At 40.1% G+C, this 25,938-nt stretch overlaps 2 protein-coding genes across 5 annotated transcripts; one reads left to right on the top strand and one right to left on the bottom strand.

The window, feature by feature from the left end:
- Nucleotides 1–1,327: 1,327 nt before the first annotated feature.
- On the bottom strand, nt 1,328–4,945 carry LOC110963904 (protein LBH-like). Its single transcript, XM_022212431.2, has 3 exons — nt 4,560–4,945; nt 2,660–2,816; nt 1,328–2,009 (listed from the first exon to the last, which is right to left on the bottom strand). The coding sequence occupies exons 1-3, from the start codon at nt 4,632–4,634 to the stop codon at nt 1,957–1,959; spliced, it is 285 nt and encodes a 94-aa protein (XP_022068123.1). The 5' UTR covers nt 4,635–4,945; the 3' UTR covers nt 1,328–1,956.
- Nucleotides 4,946–7,749: 2,804 nt separating this feature from the next.
- Nucleotides 7,750–22,634, top strand: tnfaip2a (tumor necrosis factor, alpha-induced protein 2a). 4 transcript variants are annotated; one of them, XM_022212426.2, is made up of 13 exons: nt 7,750–8,026; nt 10,196–10,297; nt 10,520–10,971; nt 12,796–13,007; nt 13,749–13,863; nt 14,222–14,344; nt 14,447–14,541; nt 15,987–16,079; nt 16,353–16,479; nt 17,764–17,889; nt 17,970–18,119; nt 19,010–19,134; nt 21,716–22,634. In XM_022212426.2, the coding sequence occupies exons 1-13, from the start codon at nt 7,981–7,983 to the stop codon at nt 21,903–21,905; spliced, it is 1,956 nt and encodes a 651-aa protein (XP_022068118.1). In that variant the 5' UTR covers nt 7,750–7,980; the 3' UTR covers nt 21,906–22,634. The 4 variants fall into 4 exon arrangements, with proteins under 4 accessions (XP_022068118.1, XP_022068117.1, XP_022068119.1 ...); XM_022212425.2 differs by having other exon boundaries at nt 10,193–10,297; XM_022212427.2 differs by lacking the exon at nt 7,750–8,026 and adding an exon at nt 8,388–8,530 and having other exon boundaries at nt 10,193–10,297.
- The last annotated feature ends 3,304 nt before the right edge of the window (nt 22,635–25,938 follow it).

Below are 25,938 nucleotides of genomic sequence, written 5' to 3'. Positions count from 1 at the left end.
ACACACACACACACACACACACACACACACACACACACACACACACACACACACACACACACACACACACACACACACACACACACACACACCCCATCCATCTGTATTCATGTAACATTCTGCTGGTTATCTAAACAGGAAGTGAATCTGAAGCTGTTGTAATAATCAGACAATCAGCTTTACCTTGTTTTGTCCAAAGGGCCAGGGGCAGATCTAGGGGTGGCCTTCAGACCAACCCTCCACCCCACCCCAAAAAAGTCTGACCACCTCTACTGCCACACAAGTATAATGAAGACTGAACCCCATTAGATACCTGTGCACATAGAACTGTTACATCCATCTCTTCTTTTTGGCAGAACTTGTCTACAAATTCCTTTTCTCTACAGCCTTCGTTCCCAAGCAGATGCATTTTAACAGTAAGTAGTTCTGTCCAACCAGATAATGTTTAGGGGTCAGTATATAATTGAGGGACTTTTGAAGTCCATGGGATATATCTTACATACTTTTTTATTAAAAATAAAAAATTATAATGTTTTTTATGTTTATTGTGAGCATGTCTTTATACATTCCATCATTATTTATTATGGAAACAATCACTTATTAATAAAAAATGACTGGATATCACTAAAAACATCAACTAAATAACTGTCCAAAATTAAAAACAACAACCTTCTAATTAGCTAAACAGCAATAAAATGAGCTCATTCAAAAATTGTTTTGATTGTGTTATTTGTATTAAGTTGAGATAATCATGGCAGATATTTCTTTTTTGGCAATTTATCAGATTTTTTATGGAAAATAACAAATTGTATCTGTGTCAGAGAAATCACTTTCAACTAAGTAACTACAATATCTTTAGAAATAAATTACAGTTTCAGTTTTACTCAATTGTGTATTAAATATTTAGAAGAATCTTTCTCTAAAAATGCCATGTGGTGTTTGTTTACAGGCAGCCATGATGATTTTAGGCCTGAAAACAGCAAAAATGTCAACGATGCTACAAAAAGTCCCGCAATTGTATATTGACCCGTCAACTGATTTTGTGTCAATTCAATAATTTTGTATTATTGGAAAGTGTTTAAGCATTTTTTAAAAAGTATCTCATCTTACTTGTGCATAAAGAATCTTTTTGTACATGTTTTTATTAGTTAAAGTGATTGGGATTTTGGCTTAGCTGTGGGTTTGTTGAAGCTCTTGTACAGACTCTGAAAGTTGACACTAGACTGACGAGCCTTCAGTATAATAAAGTAATAATATAATAAAGCATAGAAGAGTCACGATTTCAAAAAGCTGATGGAGACTCCAAAAGTCTTTATTTTGTCCAGAATCAGCACCGCTTCAGTTGCTTGGTGCATCATATAACAGTAGAAACAGGAAAGGTTTCACTCTGATAAGACTAATATTCATCCAGGTCTAGAGCTAGCACATATTCAGACTGTGTAAATGACTGTAACATTTCATAAATGTTTGTTATTTTGGATAATCTAAAAGGCTGCATCAGCATGATTTGATGAAGAGCTGTAGGTCAGTGTCAGAAGATCAACTCGTGCATTTAATGGTTAAATTGATTCATTAGACACTTTAAATGATGTATATAGATGGCATTATCTACGTTTTTAGCACAAACAGTCCAGCAAACATACAAAAGTGACTAAATGATGTGACTAAAGAATTTTATAAAAGCAGCCAGTCGATCAACCCATCAGCACATTCATATTTTGCATTTTCCTGCTGCTCACGTCCCACAATCCTTTCAAATTCGACCCTTCAGCCATCTGAAGTTCAGTGTTTACTTTCATGTTGGGATCTTCCTCTTTTCTCACTCTGTCCAGGTCTGACTCCACCCCTCTGGCATGGAGATGTGGCTATAAGTATATTGGCCACGCCTCCTCCCTCATCACAGGGACCTTCACAAACATTGGCTGAAAATAAAGGAGCCGCGCAGGTCAGTAGGGTTTAAACTGCATCCATCACCTGCTCCTGTGGCTCCGCCTCCTCTACAGGTCCACCTGGGAAAAGAAATCATGTGGTGATGTCACTGAGAACAGGTACATGCCGTTAAAACCATAAAAGCTTGACATACTATGGCAAGATGTCTTTAAAAAGTCTATATTATGCTCATTGTATTTTTAAAAAAATATATTTTAACGGTCTGCTATAATATGCTTAGATTCTTTAATGTTCAAAAATAAATTCTTTTTCCCATTCTGTATATTAATGTCGCTCCTCTTCTCACTCTGTTTCTGCCTCTTTAAGGTGTCCTTCTTGAAAAGCCGAGACTGCTCTGATTCATCAGCTGGTCCAATGACCAGCCAATGAAAGCCAAGCAATCTTAGTGATGTACCAAAGCATCACATCTGTCACTACAGACAGAAAGATGTAGCCACAGCAGAAGCAGCTCTAGTGAGGAGACAATAGTGGTCTGAGAGGCTGGTTATGCAAGTGTGTTACATGATGGCATAGATAAGTGAAGTCTGATGTCAAACTAGGCATTAAAAGCAGGTAAGAAAAATGGTTTCTGTGGGAGAGAATAACTTGTGGACGTGGAGTGAGCGTTGTAAGACTGTGGACCTTTTCTATGCACTGAAAAGTTGAAGGGAAATGGAAACTGAAAAAGCAATATATGGGCTCTTTAATAAGTTTATTGGGATAACCTTACCTGTCATCTGTTTGTGGTCCTCTGTGTCACCACTGACATCATCTGGAGGCCATCGGAGCTCTCCACTCTCCACATCATCTCCATCCGTTGGTTCCACAACGATGGACGGGACACGCCTGGAAAGTTTTGGAATACGATCTGCTGAGTCTGGAAACACCTGCAGAGGAGGAGGATGAGGAGCAGTCAGATGGTCTCACCTGTTGGTGGAGCTGAGTTCACTGGGATGGACAGGCTGGTTGTTTATTGTTTTGTTTCTATGCAGATGATTCAGTTTTGTTCAAAAGGGGACAGAAAATATCTTCAATGAAGAAATACTATGGTTAGTAAAAGAAAAGATTTCACCGTTAAAGATTACAACCTTTGTTTGAATGACAGATGGTTACTGTAAGATCTGCCAATTGATTTAAAAGTACAATGACCAAATACATTTTTTTCAAAGAAGACAACAGCTGATTTTAATAGAATATCTACATGAGGGTACAGAGGAACATTTCCTGTGTTCTAATGCTACATTGTGTTTGCTAATCATGAAAGACTGAGTGATGATTAGAAAACTCCTGTGCAATTATGTTAGCACATGAATGAAAGTGTGAAATTATCTGGGTGACCCCAAACTTTTGAATGGTAGCATAAACACTGATCAGGCATAACATTCTGACCACTGACAGGTGAAGAGAATAACACTGATCATCTCTTCATCATGGCACCTGTTAGTGGGTTGGATATATTTGGCAGCAAGTGAACATTTCGTTCTCAAAGTTGATGTGTAAGAAGCATGGAAAATGGGCAAGCGTAAGGATTAGGGCCAGATTGTCAAGACGACTAAGTCAGAACATCTCCAAAACTGCAGCTCTTGTGGGGTGTTTCTGGTCTGTCATGGTGTGTATCTATCAAAAGTGGTCCAAGGAAGGAACTGTGATGAACCAGCGACAGATCATGGATGGGCAAGGCTCACTGATGCATGTGAGGAGTGAAGGCTGACCTGTGTGGTCCGATCCAACACACAAGCTACTGTTGCTGAAATTACTGAAGAAGTTAATGTTGTTTCTGATAGAAAGGTGTCACAATATACAGTCCATCACAGTTTGTTGCCCGTGGGGCTGCAGACCAATCAGGTGCCCACGCTGAACCTTGTGCATTGCCAAAAGCACCAGCAAAAGGCATATGAGCATCAGAACTGGATCACAGAGAATGGAAGAGAGTGGCCTGGTTTGATGAATCACGTTTTCTTTTACATCACATGGATGGCTGGGTGCTTCACTTACCTGGGGAACACATGACACCAGGATGCACTATGGGAAGAAGACAAGACAGCGGAGGCAGTGTGATGCTTTGGTCAACGTTCTGCTGGGAAACCTTGGGTCCTGCCATCCATGTGGTTATCACTTTGACACGTACCACCAACCTAAGCACTGTTGCAGACCATGTACACCCTTTCATGGAAACAGTATTCCCTGATGGCTGTGGCCTCTTTCAGCAGGATAATGCACCGTGCCACAAAGAAAAAAATGGTTCAGGAATGATTTGAGGAACACAACAACCAGTTTGAGGTGTTGATTTGGAATGCTCCAGATCTCAGTCCATTCAAGCATCTGTAGGATGTGCTGGACAAACAAGTCTGATCCATGGAGGCCCAACAAGACTTAAAGGATCTGCTGTTAACATCTTGGTGCCAAATACCAAAGCACACCTTCAGGGGTCTAATGGAGTCCATGCATTAAAGCTCAGGACTGTTTTGGCAGCAAAAGGGGACCAACACAATATTAGCCAGGTGGTCAAAATGTTTTGCCTGATTGGTGTAGATGCTATGTACATGGAGATACAGAAAACAGCCTCTGCAGTGATGACAGCTACACCTGCTGTCATCTACAATTACTATTTGTCTATAGGCCGGAATTACCTGGAAAGAAACTTTGTCCTCTCCAGAGGCTCCGCCCAACACAGAGTCACAAGTATGAATCACCTGGTTTGTCATTTCAGCCAATCAGAGCGTAGAGAAAGGATGGAGGCAGGAAGCTGAGAGGAGACAAAATTAAATCACATTAAATATTTTGGTGTGTTATGACATTGGCCACAAGTTCACCCTCTAAACGACTTATCACCTGAAAAACTTATTAAATTGAAATCTATCTGTAACGTTGCTTCTTATCTGAATCCAGTCCATCGCCTTTTTTGTGACTTTCACAACATCAGTCAACTAGACATTATAAAAGACTGATCAAGTCTGCGTGTCTTCATGCTGCGTAGCCATAGCAACACACAGATGACCAACACAAATACATGCAAAAAACCTCACATGCTCCTGTTTCTCCGCAGCTCTGGTATGTGTGTGTGTGTGTGTGTGTGTGTGTGTGTGTGTGTGTGTGTGTGTGTGTGTGTGTGTGTGTGTGTGTGTGTGATCTTGGAAATGTTTACTGATTAATCTTTGTAGAAACTTGTCTTTGTTTCAGAGTTTCTGCCACACAGAAGCTGAACTGAAAAGCAGCATCCTGAAGACAATTAAAGTTCACAAAGTGCAGAATTTCATAAAGTCACTGAATCAATGTCAAGAAACACATGGATGTAAATATAAATGGTCAGGATTTTTACAGAGCCAAGTTTCACAACACACCAATGAAATCTAAAACTGTAAACCACCAGTAGAACCACAACACTGCACAGACACATCAGACTGTTTCTGAAACATCTCAGTTCGCTCTTGAAGGTACATTCAGGAATCATTAGAGCGTTTTTCCTGCCCTCTTAAAATCCGAAATCCTTTCTTCCAGCAGATGTCACTGTCAGGCCTGATGTAGACTCCAGGATCAAGAAGAAATAAAGTCAGACAGCTGAGATACGAATAAACTGGTAAGTAAAACCTTTGGAAACTCCTGGATTATTTAACACCAGTAATGAGCTCTTGTTTTCCAGCAGACGATTGGAACCTGAACACATTGCAGCTGATGTGTCGCCATGACGACTGGCATGTTATTACACTTATCAGACATGAAAGTTATTCTTCAGATTGACCCTGAAACTGTGTGAAGCTCAGACTCACAGTAGTCACACGTGTTTATCATTTAATAGTATCCTTTTTGCTGTGTTGACTGCAACACCTCTCAGACACACCAACAGAGAAATACATGAAGACAAAGAGACACAAACAGACTGCAGGACTGAGGACCATCAAGGAGACATATGTTTGAGTTTAGAAGTGAAATCATTCAGCAAAACTAACCAATTACATGCAAACATTTCAACGGAGATTATCTAAGAACAGGTAACCTACCTGATGATGGTGATGATGATGAGGATGATGAGGATGAGGATGAGGATGATGAGGATGAGAATGAGGATGAGGATGATGCTAAAGTTCAGTCTTCAGACTCCTCAGACGAAGCTTGTTGTTGATCTGACAGACGACTCTGCTGCTCTCAATTCAAATTCAGATGTCACTTCCTTTGTGTGTGTGTGTGTGTGTGTGTGTGTGTGTGTGTGTGTGTGTGTGTTTTGCATGTCATCCTGAGCTGACTCACTCTATGTGATTTGCTTGTCATTTGAAAGTGCCCGCAGTTTCACTCAAAATGAACGTGAAGTAGAAAGCAGAAGTTGTGCTGCTGCAGTTAACTGATGAATGAATGACTGATTGACTGATGAATGAATGATTGATGAACAGATGAAATGTTGTTTTCATCGGGGTGTAACAGGTTGTAACGTTCAGACAAATCACGGTGGTTCATGGTCCAGAAGCCTCCGTTCATATGTGAAGACAAAATCACTTCTTGACTTTTAGTAGCGATCCCTCCTTCATCTCTTTGAATGCAGTTTTGACAACAAACTCATGTGTTGTGCTCGTGTAAATACTGACACCATGTGACTCACAGTGCATAAACGAGTGATCTTCGGAAAAATAAGTGTCAGGAGAAGTTTGAGAATCACTAAAACTGAGCTTGAAGAAAAATAGAAAAAACAGTTGCTCGAAAACAAATACTTTAGCAGGTGAGATGCTGAGCCAAACAGGTGAGACAGACAGGTGAAAGAGGTGATCTTGACTTTCCACAGTTACCAGGCTGCTGCAAGTGAAGTTGCCCCGCCCCTCTTGAACAGTCGCCCCGCCCCCTCATCACCACCAACCTCCTCCATCTATTATTGATCAGAGCTGCATCACTTATTAACAGCTGAAGATCGATCCAGTTACAGAGTGACATCACATAGGTTTTCCAGCACTGCTTGCCTCTGATTGGCTAGAAGTTGTGAGGGGTGTCATTTGCCCTGATACAGGTCTGACAGGCTGAGAGTCACCTGACTAAAGGTGCTCATTAGTACGTGATGAAGAAATAGCACACCTTTTGCTACAGATACCTTTAAGTGTCACTGCTTCATTCCATTTCCCACTGATATTCACAAATCTCTCATCTTTTGCTATTTGCTACTGTTTGCCAGACCCCTCATCTTGTACTTTTTCTGTCTACGAGACCTCTTGATTCAATCACCTTTCGTTATTTGTTGTCTTACCCTCTGTCACTGATTAGCAACTATGCAAATTAACCACTATTCACCTTGGTATTTACATACAGCCCCCTTCCTACCCTCTGACCCACCCTCTGATCATCCCTTTAAGTGTATTTTGCAAATGTTCTGGGTCGCCCTCCGTTTGCAGGCTCCTACTCTGCGTTGGAAACCCACCACATACCGAAATTCTAATAAACACCCCACTACAGCAAACTTCGAAGGACTAAGAGGGAAATTTACTGGCACAGAGTATGGGTCTGCAAAGGTAAGTCCACCCAGAGCTTTTTCAGGGTTCACATTTTATAGGGATGTCAGAGGACGGATCAAAGGGTAGGGAGGGGGCAAGGTGATTAGTGATTAAATTGCATATGGTTGCTAAACAGTGACTGAGATTAAGACAACAGAACAAAAGGGTAAAAGAATCAAGAAGTCTGGTAAACAATTGCAAATAGCAAAGTGTGACAACAAAAGGTAAGAGGGGGATCTGGCAGACAGTAGCACATAATTAAAGATAAAAGAATTGTGGATAACCGTGGGGAATGGAATGACGTCTGATGGTAAGTATCTGTAGCAAAAGGTTTGGTATTTTCTTCATCATACTGTATGAGAAGAGGAGACAGAGAAGTATGAGAGGGAATGAAAGCAGCGACAGAATGAGGTGGTGGGGGCTCAGTGTGGTCGCAGTGATGCAGTGCACTGAAACCGAAAGTAAAAGTGTTTTTGAGGAGGAGACAGAGGAAAAGATGCTCTAATGCCAAGTGGTCTCTGCAGCAGCAAAGACTCTATCGACTGGTCTCTGATTCTGGTCGATCTGGATTGCAGGCCTGACAATGTGGGGATGCTTTCTGACTTACAGGTGTCAGCAGAGAATGAGAGGTAAGATCAGCTTTTATTTCACATCATAGATTCACAGGCATGTCATGCACATCTAACAAGTCATGACACCTTCAGTGTGACTCAGACTGCTGTCGGCTGGTCTCCACCCACCACCTGATAAATTGCAGCTGGTTAACTGGATGAAAAAATGGACAAAAGAAAGATGCAGGCAGAGAGAGGAGAGGTTGTGGAAACAGTCACACCTCCATGATTTGACATTGCATTTATTTATGTTAAATTTTGCCTTAAATTTGACATTTTCTTGTTTTTAATCACTGAAATGAAAGAAAAATCACAATTCTGTCAATATACCTTAGACTTGAACACAATGATGATCAGAGGAGGAGGATGAGGAGGTGGGGGTCATTCAGTGACGGTGGCTTAGACACATGACAGTCCGTCTGTCATGCGGCTCCTCCTCCTCCTCCTCCTCCTCACATGCCTAACCCTGCCCTTCTCCTCCGGGCTGCTCCATCAGAGAATCGAGCTTTCCGGAGATGAAAGGTAAGAATCAGCTGCTTTGGATTCTAACGCTGAAACTGCTGCTTGAACGTAGGAGTTTTATCATCAGGGGTGATCGGTTTCTGTCTGTGACGAGGCACAGACAGAACTTCTTGCTGAACTTCTGCTAGAAATGTTTGCTTGGACTTTCAGAAACAGATACATTTGCTCGTTAACAGGCTGAAGTTCTACAGTTAAATAACTGTTTTGTCCTCTGTGGAAGAAAGAGCAGATGAACGACTGTTTCGTTTATTTCAAGATGTTGAAGCAGCGCTATGTGCTGCAGCAGACTGCAGAGGGCGCCCTGCTCAACAACTGCCTTTATTTTTATTATAGAAGCAAATGAACTTCATACTTTCCATCTGATCTTGATCACTTTCACTCTTTTCATCTGAACTCTGAAGTTACTGGCAAATCTTTGAATAATTCTGGGTAAAACTTGGACCAAACTCCATTTAAAAACTGACACATTTAGACTCCTTACAGTGAGTTTTAACTCTGCACAGCTGATTTTAGACTCTGATGCTACAGTCAGCGCTTCTCTTAATCACATTTCCCCACAGAACTGCTTTGCATCTTGCATACCCGACTCTAAATGTGCCCAGATGTGTTGACGTGGTTCTGTGCAGCAGTGGCGCTGCTAGAAATACTTCACAGGTTTGGCACACAAAAAGCCAAAATCCACAACTGAAGTTCAGGAATTCTCTTGTACAGAGCCAGGTTGAAAACTCTGTCAAAATGAGAGTTAAAGAATGTGAAACTCATGTACTTTGATTTCCTTTATTTTTTTTTTTTTTACAGTTAATCTGACTATGTCTGTCTATGACTAATTATCTGATATGTATGGACTAATACTTGTGCACTTAACATTTTTTTAATTAGGGAAGAGCAGAACGGGCAACACATAGTTGAGATTTTTCCAGGGCAGAGTTTATGATTTCAACACTGAAAATGTATTCCATGTGTTATGAGAATTTGTCAGCTACAACCACGGAGGATACCATGAAATATTTTTTATTGTCACTAGGTAACCTGCTGCTATGTCTTGGGGGTTGCTTTAGAGAGGTCATGTCCTAATATACATCCATCCACACAATAATCTTGTAACTATAGTAAATCAATGAGCTCAGGATTCAACTGTCACTGATGATTTTAACTGTAGCTTTTTTGCCTCTGTGATCGACAGCTCACGTTTCTGAGGTGTAGGAAAGTGCTTATCACCATTTGAACTTCATCAGTCCTTTCTACATGTTGGGCATGATTTATTTTTTAAGTCCAGTTACATCTGCATAGCTGCATGCACTTCTTTTATTTTGGTGATGTTCCTACAAACAGCTGAAAGCAACAAACTAAACATTTTGAGGTTTGCATCCATGCCTCCGTCAACTAAAGGCACGTAAACTTTAGTCTATGTTCCCTTTGTGATGTTTATTGGCCACACAGCTGGCTGCAGCTGCTCATTGCTGTTGCAGTCATCCGGTGCTGCTTTCACTTGCACTTTGACTGGACGCTGTGGATGCATTCACTGAAACTTGGACATCAGAGTTTCAGTGAATGAACTTGACCTGTCAGAATGGGGTAGCCAAATGAGATTTCCCCGTCTTTGAGGTGCCATTGCTCTGCAGAACACCAGCGGCACAAAGTCCTTTATTATCAAATGTTCAGCAGGAGGTGCCGAGGAGGACCAAGGAGGAGCCAGGAGGAGACTGCCCAAACTGAAGATCCCTGCAAAGATCTGGAAGAACCGCAAACAGCAGAACAAGAATGAAGGTAATCAGGCAGAACGTCAGGGCAGAAACTGACAGAAATATACATTAGAGCCAATATATCATGAGATAAAACTACAAACACCTCTGGTAAAATCGAGAGAACCTTCTTGCTGGTTTAAACACAGAACTTCAGAAGGTAGAGACTCACCCATGGTTCCTCACAGGTTGTGGCTGCCCTGATGGTTTAAACCTCCTCAGTGCCACCATGTTGCTTGTTTTGTAGACAATGAGGTGGACTGTGTGGAGGAGGTGCAGCAGGAGGTGCAGCAGGAGAAGAAGGAACAGCTGGAGGACATCAGCAGGAGGCTGATCATCAGGGAGGAGGAGCTCTTCAGTCAGGACTCCCCCAGTGAGGAGGACGAGGATCAGCTGCAGAAAGATTTTGAGGATCTGAGACTCCAGATATGCATGGCCATCCACAACACCTTCACCCCATCCTCCTCCACCGAACATCTGGAGGTCCTGAGGAGCGCCGTGGCCTCCATCCAGCAGCAGGAGGTGCAGGACAGGCATTGGACAGCCTACTCACAAGACCAAGTCCCTCGGTGGCGTCCTCAGAAGTGTCTCAGTACTCACAACATCCTGCTGCAGAACATGGTGGAGTCCAGACTGACGAAGGCCGCAGAGGACGACTCAAGTGGAGGCGATAAACTGTCCTCAGCTGTGAAGAGGCAGGTGAGTCTCCGGCCAGGACACATCAGAGGCACGAAGCTTCTGTTACTGGAGGAGTTTAAACTGGATATAAAAAAACAACAACAACATGACAACTGGATAAAGGAATAAACTGACTTCAGTTTTTATTTAGTGCATGTTATATACAATGCAAAAAAACATTTTATTGTTTTTCAACTTTAAACCATAGTCAATATAATTTGGCTTCTTTGACAAGAATTTACTAAAAAGACAATTTCATGACGAAGTGAGAACAGGTTTCTACAAAGTAATGTCAAGTAATAAAAATACAAAATGTAAAGTGATTGCATAAGTATGCACACCCTTTTAAAATGACTCATTTAATTCAACATGGGTGCTGCAAAATAGTGCTCAACGTCATACATTTATTGAAATGGAGACCGTCTGAGGGCAGTGAATGTGTTTCAGGTGTAAAGATGCTTGTATCTGGAAGGTCCAGTCTCTGGTGAGTCAGTTCTCCTGGCTGTAACTGCGGCATGAAGGTAAATGAACACCTCAAGTAACTACAAGAAAAGGTTACTGAAAAGTCAGAGGATGGGTACTAGAAAATATCCCTTGGAATACAGTTAAATCCATCATTTCAAAATGGAAGGAATATGGCACATTTGCTAATCTGAGAAGAGCAGGCCGTCCTCAAAAACTGAGTGCAAGAAAGAAACTAGTGATGGAGGCCACCAAGACACCTACGATTATCTGAAGGAGTTACAAGCTTCAGCATTTAAAAAATAGAGACTCTGCATGCAGTAACTGTTGCCTGTTCTTCACCTGTCAAAACTTTATAGGAGAGGGACAAAGAGAGAAAGCCGATGTTAAAAAAAAAAAAAAAAAGCTCTTATTAAATTGAGACTAGAGTTAAACAGAAAACATGTTGGAGACATTGAAGTCAACTGGAAGAAGGTTCTTGGTCCAATGAGACCAAAATGGAGCTTGTTGTCCGTCACGCTAGACAGTATGTTTGACAGAAAAGAAACACTGACCATAATTACAAACACAACATCCTCACGGTAAAGCATGGTGGTGGTAGTATCATGATGTAGGGATGCCTCTTAGCAGCAGGCTCTGGAAGGCTTGTAAACGTGGAGGTTGCAACAAACATAGCACAGTAGATAGTAATATCTCAGGATAACCTGATGCAGGCTGCAAGACAGCTGTGACTTGGGAGAAGATTTGTTTTCCAGCAAGACAATGACCCAAAGCATACACCTGAAGCTACACAGAAACGATTTGTAAACAATAAGGTGACTGTTGTGGAGTGGCCGAATCAGAGCCCAGACCTCAGACTATAATCCAACTGAAAATGTGTGGCTGCACTTTTAAAGGGCTGTTTGGATACAATCCCTGCATAACCTGGCAGAGCTTGAGCAGTCCTCCAAAGAAGAAGAATGGGAAAACTTGCAATGTTCAGATGTGCAAGCCTGATTGAAACCTAAACAAGCAGAATCAATACTGTAATTTCAGCCAAATGTGCATCTACTGAACACTGACTTGAAGGGTGTGAACCTATGCAATCCATTATTTTTTTGCTTTTTATATTTTTGATTAATGACTTTGTAGAACTCTCATTTCACTTTGACATTAAAGAATCTTCTCAGAAATCCTAATTATATTGACGATGATTCAGTGTTGACAAGCAATAAAAGGGGAAAACTTCCATGGGGGTGAATACTTTTTATAGGCACTGCCCAAGTTGCAGAGATAGATCTGATTTATTTGAAAACACAAAACACTGGCTACATTCAACATGCTGGCTCTTAAAACATTGTTCCATTGATTGCGCTCTGGTTTATCGCTATTGTGTCTGGTCAGGTCTGTCGAATGGGGAAGCGTGTGAAGGAGGACCTGCTGTCGGTGGTGAGGACCATCAAGGACTATTACCCTCCACAGATGGACATCCTCAATGTCTACGCTGGCCTCTACCATCGAAGTTTCTCTGCTCGGCTGACTGAACTCGCTGCCTCTGGACTGGAAACAGAAGACTGCAGCTACCTACTGTTCTGGGTCAACCACTACTATCCACTGTGAGTCCCTGCTGACAGAATGTACGAGTGTGAAACTGAAATTACTGAATCATCTGAGTGCAATCAGGAGTTTTTGGGATGAGCTTTATTCTTATCTGTAATTTTTCCCCATTTCTGCGTAATCTGAAAGCATCTGTGGTTGCTGATCAGACTTCATACGTGTACAATAACCGTGTCCTTAGTTACCTCTGATCTTTGAGTTTCCACCATCTGTTCGTCTCCACAGTTCCAGATGGACGAGGTGAATCTTTTTTGTTTCTGCTGCCATCAGTTAAACTCATGCTGAAACTTTCAAAGCTTGACTGTAAATTATTTTTAGCATTTGGTGCTACAGAATCTGGGCAGATCTTGTCTGCTGAGAGACGTTGGTTTAGGAGTGGTGCTGATCTATTTGACTGCTGCATTGTCACCTGGCAGCAAACCAAATTTTCCCTTTGAGGGCAATGAAAATAATTGATTTTGCTCCTCGAGGATTTTTCCTTTTCCATACAAAAAACACAGTAAAGATATTTTTTAAAATTGCAAAAGAGGCATTTAAAAGTCTAAATAGAGTTTCTAAAGTATAATATCTCATAATGAGCAAAAGTCCAGAAATTCAGTCCGTTCTTACATTAATCAATTGTCAATAAACATAGGTATAAACTGAGGTATAAATATGTATAATAAAGGCAAATAAAATTCAGTTCTTTCACTGACTCACTGTAGGTTTCATAACCATATGTGTGTTGTAATTCTTGCCAGTGAAATTCTAAAACATGAAGAACTGGATGGACAGATAAAGACGGCCTGTCTGGGGTCTCTGCTGCTGAAGGGAGACCTGAACCGGCTGGAGGAGCAGTACCTGGCCCACAAAGAGGTAAAAACCAACAGAACTCTGCTGTCAGGAAGAGAAAAGGCTCTGTAATAAACACTCATCACTTCTCTTCCTGTCAATGAACTGATTTAGATGTTCAGATTCACAGAAAATATGATGCCATTTGAAATAATGTGTATGGTTCTCTGAGAAGGTGATAAGACAATCATCATTGTCATGACTCTGGACTCTTTGCCTACAGTTCAGTTCAAACCATGTGAACACCTTCAGCAGAAGTGTCCAGTTTTCATTAGCCGTGATACAACCATGACAATAATCGAAAGTAGCAGCAATGTGTTGTATAAAAAATGTGAAAAAAGTAAAGTGAGCCGTTCTCCTTCTGCGGTTTTCATCCGGTCAGGACAAGGTGAAGCAGTGGCTGAACACGGCTCTGAAGAAGGAAGAGGAGAGCTGGCTGAACGGTAGAACACCTGAACTCATCGACTGTTACTACTTCAGTCCGCTGGCTGTGGACGTCATACAGGTGAGACGCATTTCAGCTGAATGCATTGACTGTGGTTATGTGACGTTTCAATGAAAAGTTATTCAGCACTAAACAGGTCTTTTGTGGTGTCTGTGTCACCAGGTGACAGACGGCAGCCTGACGGAGTTCAACTGTGCGATCAAAGACCAGAGCAAAACTGAGAGGCTCACAGCTCACCTGGAGAACTTCCTCTGCAGGTAGACCACACCCGCCACAACATAATAGCATAATAGTAGGCCAAGTTTGTATGAATCATTCATAATGTCAAAGAAATTTGTCTTTCTCACAGTGTTTGTTTAACTGTCATCAGCAGTGATTGAGTAGCTGCCAGCATTGCTTTCACCTTGAGATCTGGGGTGTGTGTCTCGTCATGTCAAAATGTGGTTCTAGAGACACTTGCTGTAGCAGGAACCACCACAAAGCTGCTGTTCAGTACTTTAGCAGTTTTTATTTACATAATAGCAATACAACCAAGCAAAATGCACTGACGAAACTTTATATTGTATATAGTAATGACTGCTGAGCATTCCTTGTTTAGAAGGCCATCATGTTAATCTTAAATTGTGAAGGAGGAGGGATTAGAGTCAACATCTGACTCTGAGGCCATAGTTTCTCTACTGGAAACCAGTAGACTGCTCCCTCTGGGTCGAGGGTGAGTTGCTGCCACAAGCAGAATTTAAGGATCTCAGGATCGTGATAATGAGGAATGGTAAAACAGGACTTAAAATGGACAGGTGGATTGGTGGAGCATCAGTAGTAATGCAGCCGCTGTCCCAGACTATGTGGTGAACTCTGGGTAGTGACTGAAAGAATGAGATTGCAGATACTAGCAGCCAAAATACATTTCCTCCGTAGGGCGGATCGCTCAATGTCGCTGCTCCTTTGAATTGAAAGGAACCAGCCGAGGTGGTTTGGGCATATGATCATGATGCCTCCTTGATGCATTCCTTGGAAGTCTACTAGCCTGCCTAAATGGGCGAGATTATACTTGCTGAAGATATTATATATCTCATCGGGCCTGGAAACACATTTGGGTCTCCCATGAGGAGCTGGAAAACATTGCTCGGAAGAAAGGTGTCCGGAGTTCCCTGCCTCTGGATGGATGGAACATCAATTCAGTTCAATTCAATTTTATTTACATAGCGCCATTTACAGGTCAAATTGTCTCGAGACGCTTCACAAAACCCATATGCCTGAACCCCCAGAGCAAGCCCTAAGGCAACAGTGGCAAGAAAACACCCTTTTAACTCGGAAGAAACCATGCCTCCATGACGCCATGGCTTTGAAGCTCAGTTCGGTTGCTCCAACACCAGCTCATAATTCAAAAATGACCACAGATGGAAGGCAAACATCTGTGGGCCACTGACGTCCTATGATTGCAACCATTTGCCATTGTAAGAGACCACAGCCTTAATTGTGCATAACTTCAAGCCTTATGCAATTTAAATGGGTGGGATGTAAATGAAAAAAGTACCTTTGCCGTCCTCATTGCCTGTATTATTTTTTACCCTCTCTGGGCATTTTAGCTCCTGTCACATTTGTTGTATTTGTAAGTGTATATTTGGATGGAGACATTTCAAGTCACATTAAATATATACAGTTATAAAATGTTCTATGTATAAAGCCCATATGTGTGTTTCAGCTATAAGAAGTGTGTGGAGGAGTTTGTGAAGGGGAACCACAGTAATGTTCGCCCAGTGATCAAAGCTCAGCTGGTCTGTGAGCAGCAGCTCAGGTGAGATCACACCTGCATCACCGGTCTTCGCTCATCACTGGGTCGGTGCTTAGTTTCAGAAACCTGAGAGTTTATGAGTGTTTTAATATTTAAAGATTTGTGAGATGCGATTAAGATCTGTAATATGAGTTGTATTTCAACCATGTTTGCCTTCACATTCAGCTGCTGTGTAGTTAATAGTCACACTCTCATCACAGAGACGTCAGATTACATTAAACATTGCTGACTGGATTTGGGTTCTGCTGCTGATTGGTTCTCTTTTCCTGTCTTCAGGGATTACATCACAGGTCAAACAGAACGTCTGTCTGAGGAGCAGAGATGCCGCTGCCTGGGCAGTCTGGCTGCCCTGAGGGATTGTGGGTACAGGTGTTTCACCTTGCCTCTTAAGGTCCACCTGAAGGTACAAATACTGTCTGTACTCATGGTACTGCAGTAACGCACAGTAAATCAGCACAAATATTAAAAAACATTCCATCTTCAACATGAATCCTCAAACACTCATTTTTGTTTAAAGATGCAGCACTTTTTGTTAGTCCTCAAATTAAAATCGTGTTACTGTACATGTACATTTTCACGGTAATAACTATAGCAAACATTTCTGAAATGTTGCAGTCATTTACAGAGTGAGTGAAACCTATCAAGCCCAAGTCAGTCAGCACAGTAATCACTAATCACAGTCACATGTTTCCAGTTATTGCAGCATGGTTATTGCACTAATCTGCAGTGTTCCACTGCTGTGTGGTTGGATGAACAGATGAAGTATATCTATTTGTTTTGTGAGTTTTTTAGTTGACGTGGTTCTGGTTCTGGACAAACTAAAGGCTTTTAAAGCCTCTGTTGGCTTTTTGAAGTTGTCGCTCCTCTTTGATTTTCTGCAGCCGTGACTGATGTTTTTCTGTAGAATTTTGGTGATCTGGCTTCACAAGCTGCAAATTTGCCCTGGAAAACTACTTGTGTGTTTGTAACAGCAGAGTGAAGCACCTGAAGGAACAACACATTTGTCTGTTGTTTTAAGTTTGTTAATGATCAGGTTTTGCTTGCAGGATGGAAACATAAATAAGAGTCTCATCTGCATATAAACCAATATTTATTTGAATTCATGGAGAATGTTGCTGAGTTTAACTATGTGCAACTGACAAATGATGGGTCCTCATACGGAGCCTTGGTGTGCACCAACATTTGTTTAAATAAAAAAATTAAAGATTCACAGAACTGAATATGAAGCAGAGGAGAGAGATAAACCTGAATGTCTTTATTACATCCATGCACTGGATCTGCTTTTAAATGATCTGACTGATGAACATCACAAACTCCTCATCATCATCAGACTCACTTTCCTTTTCAGAGCTGTTGTCATCACAAAAATACAACACCAAAGAAAATGCTGCTCTGAAATGAACCTGTAACCAGATAGCACCATGTTACTGTGACAATACGTCAGACATGCAGAATTCTGTATCACTGTGTCTGAGTTCAGGTGTTGAAACACAGACACAAGATTCTGCATCTGTGTTTCAACAACACTGCCTCCTATAATGTTTAGATAAAAATGCCAGAATAACTATTTTTATCATTTTGACATCAGAACATGTTTAAATAGTTTTGAGAGGTACACATTTACTGCAAGCCATGTTTCATTTTGTCAAAACTGCATCTGTTTTTTGTTTTTTCTAAATGATCTAAGGTGTGTTTGAGTCAGCTGTGGACGTCGACCTGGGTGGATGGCACACTTCCAGTTGTCGACTCTCTGCTGGACTCTCTGAACCAACAACTGGCTGACCTGATCGACCTGAAGCCGAACTGCAGACAGGTGAGACACCGTCCTACCTGTTTACATGTCTGTACATCTGTCTGTACACCTGTTTGTCTGACCCATCTGCGTCTCTGCAGTCCCTGCTGTGTGTCCTCCATCAGGATGTGGTCCATCAGTACGTGAAGAGGATGTTACAGAGCAGGATGAAGAGCAAAGAGCAGCAGGTGGCCGGAGCTCAGCGGATGATTGAAGACTCTCAAAAGATCGACAGCTTCTTCACAGAGGAGGTGAGACTCATGTATATTTGGACATGTGCATTCTCAGCATAAACATTTTTATAGCTCTGACCCTCACTCCACTGAACTCCAAAGCACCTGGTTAGTTTAAAAGGCAACGTTATTATCAAAAAATCTAATTTTATCAGGGACAGCAACTGTAAAAACAGAAAGAATGCCAGATTTTTTTCAACTTTCCAACTGTCCATGAACTAATGATGTGTGATGTGCAGTTTTGTCCGGAAACTTAAGCAAATCTAAGCTTAAACTTGCTATGTTTTAGCACAATCATCATACTCTACATGTCTCATTTGAAAATCTGCCAGAATACATGGCTTGAACTAACTAGATTCTGTAAAATCAAAAATTAAAAATTAAAAATCTGCACTCCACAGCACAATTGAAAAATCACAAGCGATCGAGCTACAACCAAAAGTCACGGGACTAAAATTCAGGGACTTTTGGGCAGAACTAGGCTGAACTGCAGGCTGTGTTGCACAGAGCAAATAGGAGACATGTATGGAAAGAAATAAACAATGTAATTACAAGTTTTAGTAACACTTAGAGGCACTTGAGAAATGCAGTACATAATGATTTCAGGTTTTTAAAATTTTTAGGACATAAGTAATCAACTTTTTTTCGTGCACAAAAAATATTTTTGAGGTCTCTGTTTCCAGCCATGGTGGTGCAGTGTTTATAAGATCCAAGGGTTGATTTTGCAATAAAAATGGGCAAAAATGAGTGAGTGAAAATGTCACAAAAACACACAAACTGCTTGGGGTTCAGAGGGAAAATAAAGTTCATACTTCTGATACCGTAAGTACTTAATGAACGCTGTGATTTTCAGTATTATTTCTGTAGTGAAGTATTTTTACTGAGCACTGACAGTATGTGTGTTCCAGGGCTGCAGCGAGGACTCATGGCTCGGCGTGATGCTCTGCCGCCTCGCTGAGATTATCCGTCTGCAGGATCCTGCAAGTGTTCACCTGGAGCTCGTCAGTCTGGTCCAGAGCTACCCCGACCTCAGGTACCAGGGGAGGAAGGGGAGGGGCAAAAAGAAAAGATGTTGTTACCCCACAAATCCAATTTAGCAGTCCTCAGTGTTTCCTCCAGCATGTAGACTCTGAGGAACCAGAACAAAGAGCTGCTGAGTCACTGCTCATTCATCACTGTTACACACCGGCAGAGCCGCCTCATTGGACGCTTGCTGATGATGTCATCTCTTTAGTATTCACATCACTAAGTAATTTTGTGTTCAGAGAAAAAAAGCAGAGCAGGAAGTAACACACAGTGGAGTTTTTTTTTTTATCTCTTTCAACAGCTTTGAAGAATTTCTAGATCATTATTTTACACATGAGAACTATCAAATATAAAACTAATAAAGCAATCAGACTGATCAAGTGGATTTCATGTCTCTGTTTCACAACTTTGTCATAATTTGAAGGCTACAGTTAAATTAGCTGTTAGAGATTTAGATTTAGATGCAGAGTTTTATTTTTTCATGCATTTTATGTTTCATACATTAATGTATTCTCCAGTCTTGCATGTTTGTCAGATATTAGTTGCATCCCATGACTCTCTCCATCTCTATGGTGGGTATCTGAATAAAGCTGTGGGAAACATTAACAGAAAAGTGACCTATATCTAAATGGAAGAATATTGTTTCAGAGAGGGTGAGAAGAGATGCTGCAGTAAAGGTCTTCATTAGCAAAATAGTGTCTGTAAGTAAACATATTCTATGGACTCTATTCATCCTCTTATGTGCTCCTGCTTTCAAACATATTTTGTGAAACTCAGGTTTACCTACTTGCACCCGCCCTGCCTGTGCTGCAGTGTGTTTCTGTGTGGGCTTATGTAGATTTCAGGTCAGTATTTGTTCTCATATACAAATGCTGATGCTGTGATCTGGATCCACTGTGCGAGAGACACCTGGTTGCCGGGGGAGATGGTGGGTGTGGCTGGATGGGGTTCAGGTGTCACAGGCGTGTGAAAAGAATGGAAAAGTACTGAGCAGAGTCGTTTTAACAAGAACTATCTGACTCATCTTCCAATCTTCAGATCTTCATTTTTACCAGATGTGTGAAACAAGAAGATACCGGGTGACGGTAGAGGATTGGCAGAGAGTGATTTATTTCTAATCAGACAGTGTGTGTTACTGTACAGGTTACTACTATTCTCTAACAGCTGATATGATGATGAGGATTTCAGTCATTGAGTTGTTTTGTCTTTGTTTGTTGTTGATTTTTTTTATGAGGATTTACATTCAGCAGAACAGGTCTGTGAATTAAGCTCATGTCTGTCTCAGCCGCTGATTTCAAATGTCACATTTCCTGGTTCTCACACTGCTTTTCCACCAGTGAACTAGATTCCAGGCAAATATTTACAGTGCCAAGGTTTGACATTGTGCTCTTAGCTGAAAAAATAGAAAGGAAGGCTAATATATGATTAATTATGAAACAACAGCAGCTCTTAGAAACTTTCAATTTTGTTTCACATAGAAACTGTAGACACTCTTTACCTGAATGGTGTAAACATCTGAATGGCTTAAATGGTTTCTTTCATTGTTAAAATGTTTTAATTCAGTGTGCAATCAGATCTGATGACATTACACCTAGAGTCACACCATTTCCTTTTCCTGCTTAACAAGTTAAAGTCTTGGAATTATTAGCTGTATGTGGAGTTTGTCATTATGTTTTTCCAGTGAACTTCATCAGGTATCAAATTCACAACATGAAACTATGTTCACACCTGAGCCGCTGGCAGCAAGAGTCACAAAAGAGGGCCCAAATTTCAGAATAAAACCTTCTAATAAATATGCTTCCTAAGCATATTCTTTAAATCTTGATAAACTTTGACTCCTTATTGTGATTATGCAATCAGTTTTCTTTGATGGTCAGTGATAATCAGTCTGACGCTGCTGTACTGTTTTATGCCGATGACTCAGCTTTGTGTTTATCAGCCAAGCGGGTCATTTTAGCAAACTGTCTGGTTTAATAGACAGACTGTGATTGATTTAAATGAAGACAGACAGGGGTGCTTATTATTTTTCATGTACTCTGGATTTTTCACCAGTATAAACATTTGGTCAATAATTATCAGGTTCTACATGATGAAGTTCATCTTTGAATTGTTGTGTCCACTCACAAACCTAAAGTGCCTCATATCATTTAACCAGAGTTGAATGCTGTACTTCTTTCCTATAAGGAAAATCTTTGTATAGTTAATCTTTTAATTTCTGCACACATGTTGTGTGAAATGATTTACATTTACTACAGCACTGACCCAATATTTTCTGCAATAATTGACCATTTACAGGCTTTGATTCTATTATACACTGCCAATTTGGATCAATATAATCTATCCCATATATTCTATTTTAAATAATCATTAATTTGGCAATTGCCTCACGTGTGTTGAGATGATTCCTCTGTTTGACTGGCTGTTTCCTGCACACCTGTTGGCCACTTGTGTATCAGATACTATTGGTCTGATCGGATTAAACATATCAGTCACAAGAATTCCACAAAAAGACACAAATCAATCATGCATTTAATATTTGTTTGAACAATCATTCTACTTACTCGTTCCTCTGTATCTTCTGTCTGCAGTGACGTTCACGTTTTGGCGCTGCTGTCTCTGAAAACTGGCCTATCAGCTGCTGACGTTCGCTCTATCAGGAAAAGCGTGGAGGAGAACCGCCTTCTCGTTGCTTCCACTAATCGCAGTCCTCCGTTCTTCTCCAAAGTGAAAGTCAAATGGATCAATAAAAAAATAAATCAGATGGGCCTTAAAACCTAAATGGTTTAAGTACTTTAGCGACTTGGTGTGTACGTGACTGAGCATGTTAGCAAACTGACTCTGTATTCAGTTAGTACACAGTGTTTTGCTGTGTGTAATTCTTGTATCTGCCTTATTATATTACTGCTTTATGATCGTACTAAAGAATAGTCGTATTATTAAACATGTTGCTGTGGCTGCAGGTAGTCTTACTGAAGGATAGACAACACAGTGAACTTTTATTAAAATGCTTAAATCTTGTACAAAGACTTCTGCACTCAATGTCAGATCCAGTCTGCTGTTCCTCAGGGTTCAGGCCTGGATCCTCTTTTGTTTACATTGCACGTGCTTTTTCATTGAGAAACTATTAATAACAATGATTAAAATGAGGTTAAACTTTTATGCTGAAACCACGTCTACACTGTGTTGTGGAACTTCACTGGCAAACTCATTTATACAGCTTTCTGTGAAATGTTTTTTTTTCTGTGGAACAAAATCCACGAAACATAAACTCAAAGTGAAGGACAAAAGACAGTGGCAGATTGTTAAAAAGTTAGACATATATTATGTCAAAGAGTAAAACACAGTTGTGTCGTGAACCTGACAGTTAGCGTGTAGGACTTGTAATGCTGAATGAAACTCTGTGTTTAAAGAAACAATCCAACATTTAGAGAAAGTGGCTGTAATCAGTGAGTCACCTGATTGATCTCTGATACCAAACTCAGTTCAATAAATGTTGGCTTCAGTGGAGCTGCTGTTTTCTTGTGTCCTTTTGTTACTGCTGGGATTATATTTTCCTTCCATTTGTTTGATTGACAGAACATTCTGGTTAAAATTCTTTTTCAGAAACCTGCTCGTTTATGAAGATTATTTATCTTCAAACTCTTTCTGGTTGCTCTGATAGAAACAGATTTTTGGTGGTGAAAGACAAAGTTTTAAATGTCAACATGATGTGCTCATTTTTCATCAAAAGTAAATATGTATTCCCTATTTACAGCAGACCAATGAATTAAGTAGTTCAGGTTTATCTGCTAATCTGAGTGACTTGTTCACTAAAATTGTTCTGTGATGCTTTCTGAGTTGTTCTCCATTGATAATTAGTAATAAAGCACCTCAGAAAGGTAACAACACTTTAATTGTTTCACTGACTGCTGCAGAATCTATATCCTTTTTCAGATAAATTGAAATATTACACTGTTTTTCTGCTGCTGCTTTAAATGTGATCACTCTTCTTCAGTCTGCAGATTCCTGAGCACACACTGGAATCTCTAACAGTTTACATCAGAATGATTGGACTGCTCTCCAAACTACAGACTCCTCAGACCAGTCCTCAGCTTCAGCTCGGTGCTACAGAAAATAAAGCACCTGCAGGTGGATCAATATGTCTGATCAGGCTGTAAAGAGAAATCATATCAGTCTGTAAAACCTGACGGTACAGTGCTGGAATTAACTGGAAATAACAGGAGACAGTGACTGTTTAAGGACCTAACTGTGGAAACATTGAGTCAGTCCTGGTGTTTGTACACTCTGCTGCCTCCTGCTGGTTAAAGCCTAAATAACAATAACCCTAACCACAAAAGTTAAAAACTCATATTCAACATGAATCGCTTGGGTGTAAGAATAGCTAACTAACTAATTCAAAATCCACTTCATACCCAAAACTATTTATGTAGAAAGTTTGCTGACAACTAAGCTAATATGCATGGCTAAAATTTGAAAAGGTCTGGTCAAAATTCAACATCCATTCCAAACATTGGCACTGACATGTTAGCAGTAGTGACAGTTAAATAATAATAATAATAACGGATTAGATTTATATAGCGCTTTTCAAGGCACTCAAAGCGCTTCACAATGGATTCATTATTCATTCACTCACATATTCTCACTCTGGTGGTGGTAAGCTACATTTGTAGCCACAGCTGCCCTGGAGCAGACTGACAGAAGCGTGGCTGCCAATCCGCGCCTACGGCCCCTTCCGACCACCATCAACATTCACGATTCACACGCATTCATACACCAGTGCGAGAGCAGCACTGGAGGCAAGGCGGGTAAAGTGTCTTGCCCAAGGACACAACAGCACATGACTAGGCGAGAGCTTTAATTGTTTCACTGACTGCTGAAACAGTCAGTGAAAACAATTAAATTCCCTCCATGTACCTGTTCGGGAATCGAACCTTCGATATGAAGGTTCGATTCCCGAACAGGTACATGGAGGGAATTACCATAGGAATAAAATATTATTTATCTTAGGAAAAAGAACTGAAACAATTCCAAAAAAAGCAAAAGAAGAATTAAAGAAATTAGAAAATGTACTTTTTTCCCCCTGTTAATTATAACTAATTGTATCTCATTTTAGAAACATGTTACTTAAACTTACCAGTTTCATCTATTAAACTATGTTTTCTGTAGAAATGACTATAAATCTGTGAATGTATTCCGACAATCATTTTATCAAAAAATTTGGTTTTGTTCTCTTTAAAATGAATTTTATGGTTATTCAAAGTTAGCTATTGAATGTTATTTTACATTATCAATATGAATTTATAGTCCATTTTAGGAATTTGTGAATCTCAGTTACAAAAACGTGAAAAAATTCTGTAAAATAAAGAGAAAAATTGTAATAGTATTGATGTTTTTACACAGTATGTTTACCATTTGCTGTTGCTCTAGAAATGATTCAAAATGTCACTTAATTGTGTTGTAAATTTCATTTTAAACTAATAATGTTAAAATTTTTAACACAATGTTTCCATACTAAACCTTCATCAGGCAAATAGTTAGCTCCCAGGGAGAACCAATCCCTATTTAAGATGGCTTCTGATTTTGCACCAAACTATAACTAATTGACCTGATGAAGGTCTAATAACAAATTTTGCTTTAATACATATGTGTTTGTAAGTTAGACTGTGTGCAGGAGTCCATTTTTATACCTGCTGGATGTGTTCATCCCTCTCCTACTCATCGGCCTCTTCAAAAAAAATGTGCTATGAATTCCCTTGAAATTAATAAAGTTGACATCTTTCTCATCAATCTACGCTCAGTAACCAAAAAAGTGAAAGAAAAAAATATTTAGTAGATGCTCCAAGGCTGCCTAAGGATGGATGGAGGAGTCAGAATTTTCATCTTTAGGTCTTTCTACAGGTATTCAGTTTGTGTTAAGTCTGGAATTAGGCTGGGTCATTTTGGACAATAAGATGCTTTTCTTGATGGTGCTCAAGTGTTTTCTTGGCTGCTTACTTGAGCAGGTATCATCGTTCCAGGCTCAGGTCTCTGCTCTCTGAAGCAGGTTTTCCACAAAGATTATTTGGCTGCAGTTATCTTTACCTCAATTCTGATCAGCTTCTATTTCCCTGACAATCAGCAATCCACGATAAAAGCACTAAAAGCAAATAAAATCACACAATAAAGGCAATAAAAACAAATAAAATCAGAAGTACACAATAAAGGCACTAAAAACAAATATTTGCATTGTAGCCTATACTAATGGGGTACATGCTTTATTACAGTATTATAGTGGTAAAAAAAAATGTTGATTATAACAGTATGTATATTTTAATACAGTATAATAGTGGTGTATATTGTTTACTATCACAGTGTATTTAACTCTATACAGCATTAACCTTGGTGTATATTGCTAATTACAATAGGGTGCATGCTTCAATACAGTATTATAATCACATAAAAATGTTGATTATAACGTTATGTATATTTTAATACAGCGAAATAATGGTGTTTGTTGACTACTAGCACAGTGTATCTAGTTTAATACAGTATTAAAGTAATGTATATTGTTACAATAATAGTATATTTCATTTAATGCGGTATTATGGTGGTGTATATAGTTTGCTGTCATAGTTTATGTATTTTAATACAGTATTATGGTGTGTATATTGTTTAATATCATAGTGTATATATTTTTATAGAATATTATTGTAGTGTTTATTGTATTATTTGTTTGTCTGTATCGTTTTTCGGTCATTCTGTCCAGTCACCCTAGCAACAACAAACGCCGCCGTCCGGTCTGATTAACCAATCGTCTTGCACGCTGTTCCTG

The sequence above is a fragment of the Acanthochromis polyacanthus genome, chromosome 16 (assembly GCF_021347895.1).
Source record: "Acanthochromis polyacanthus isolate Apoly-LR-REF ecotype Palm Island chromosome 16, KAUST_Apoly_ChrSc, whole genome shotgun sequence".
Lineage (NCBI taxonomy): Eukaryota > Metazoa > Chordata > Actinopteri > Pomacentridae > Acanthochromis > Acanthochromis polyacanthus.
The sequence above is the reverse complement of the archived record's forward strand: the minus strand, read 5'-3'. Positions and strand labels throughout refer to the sequence as shown.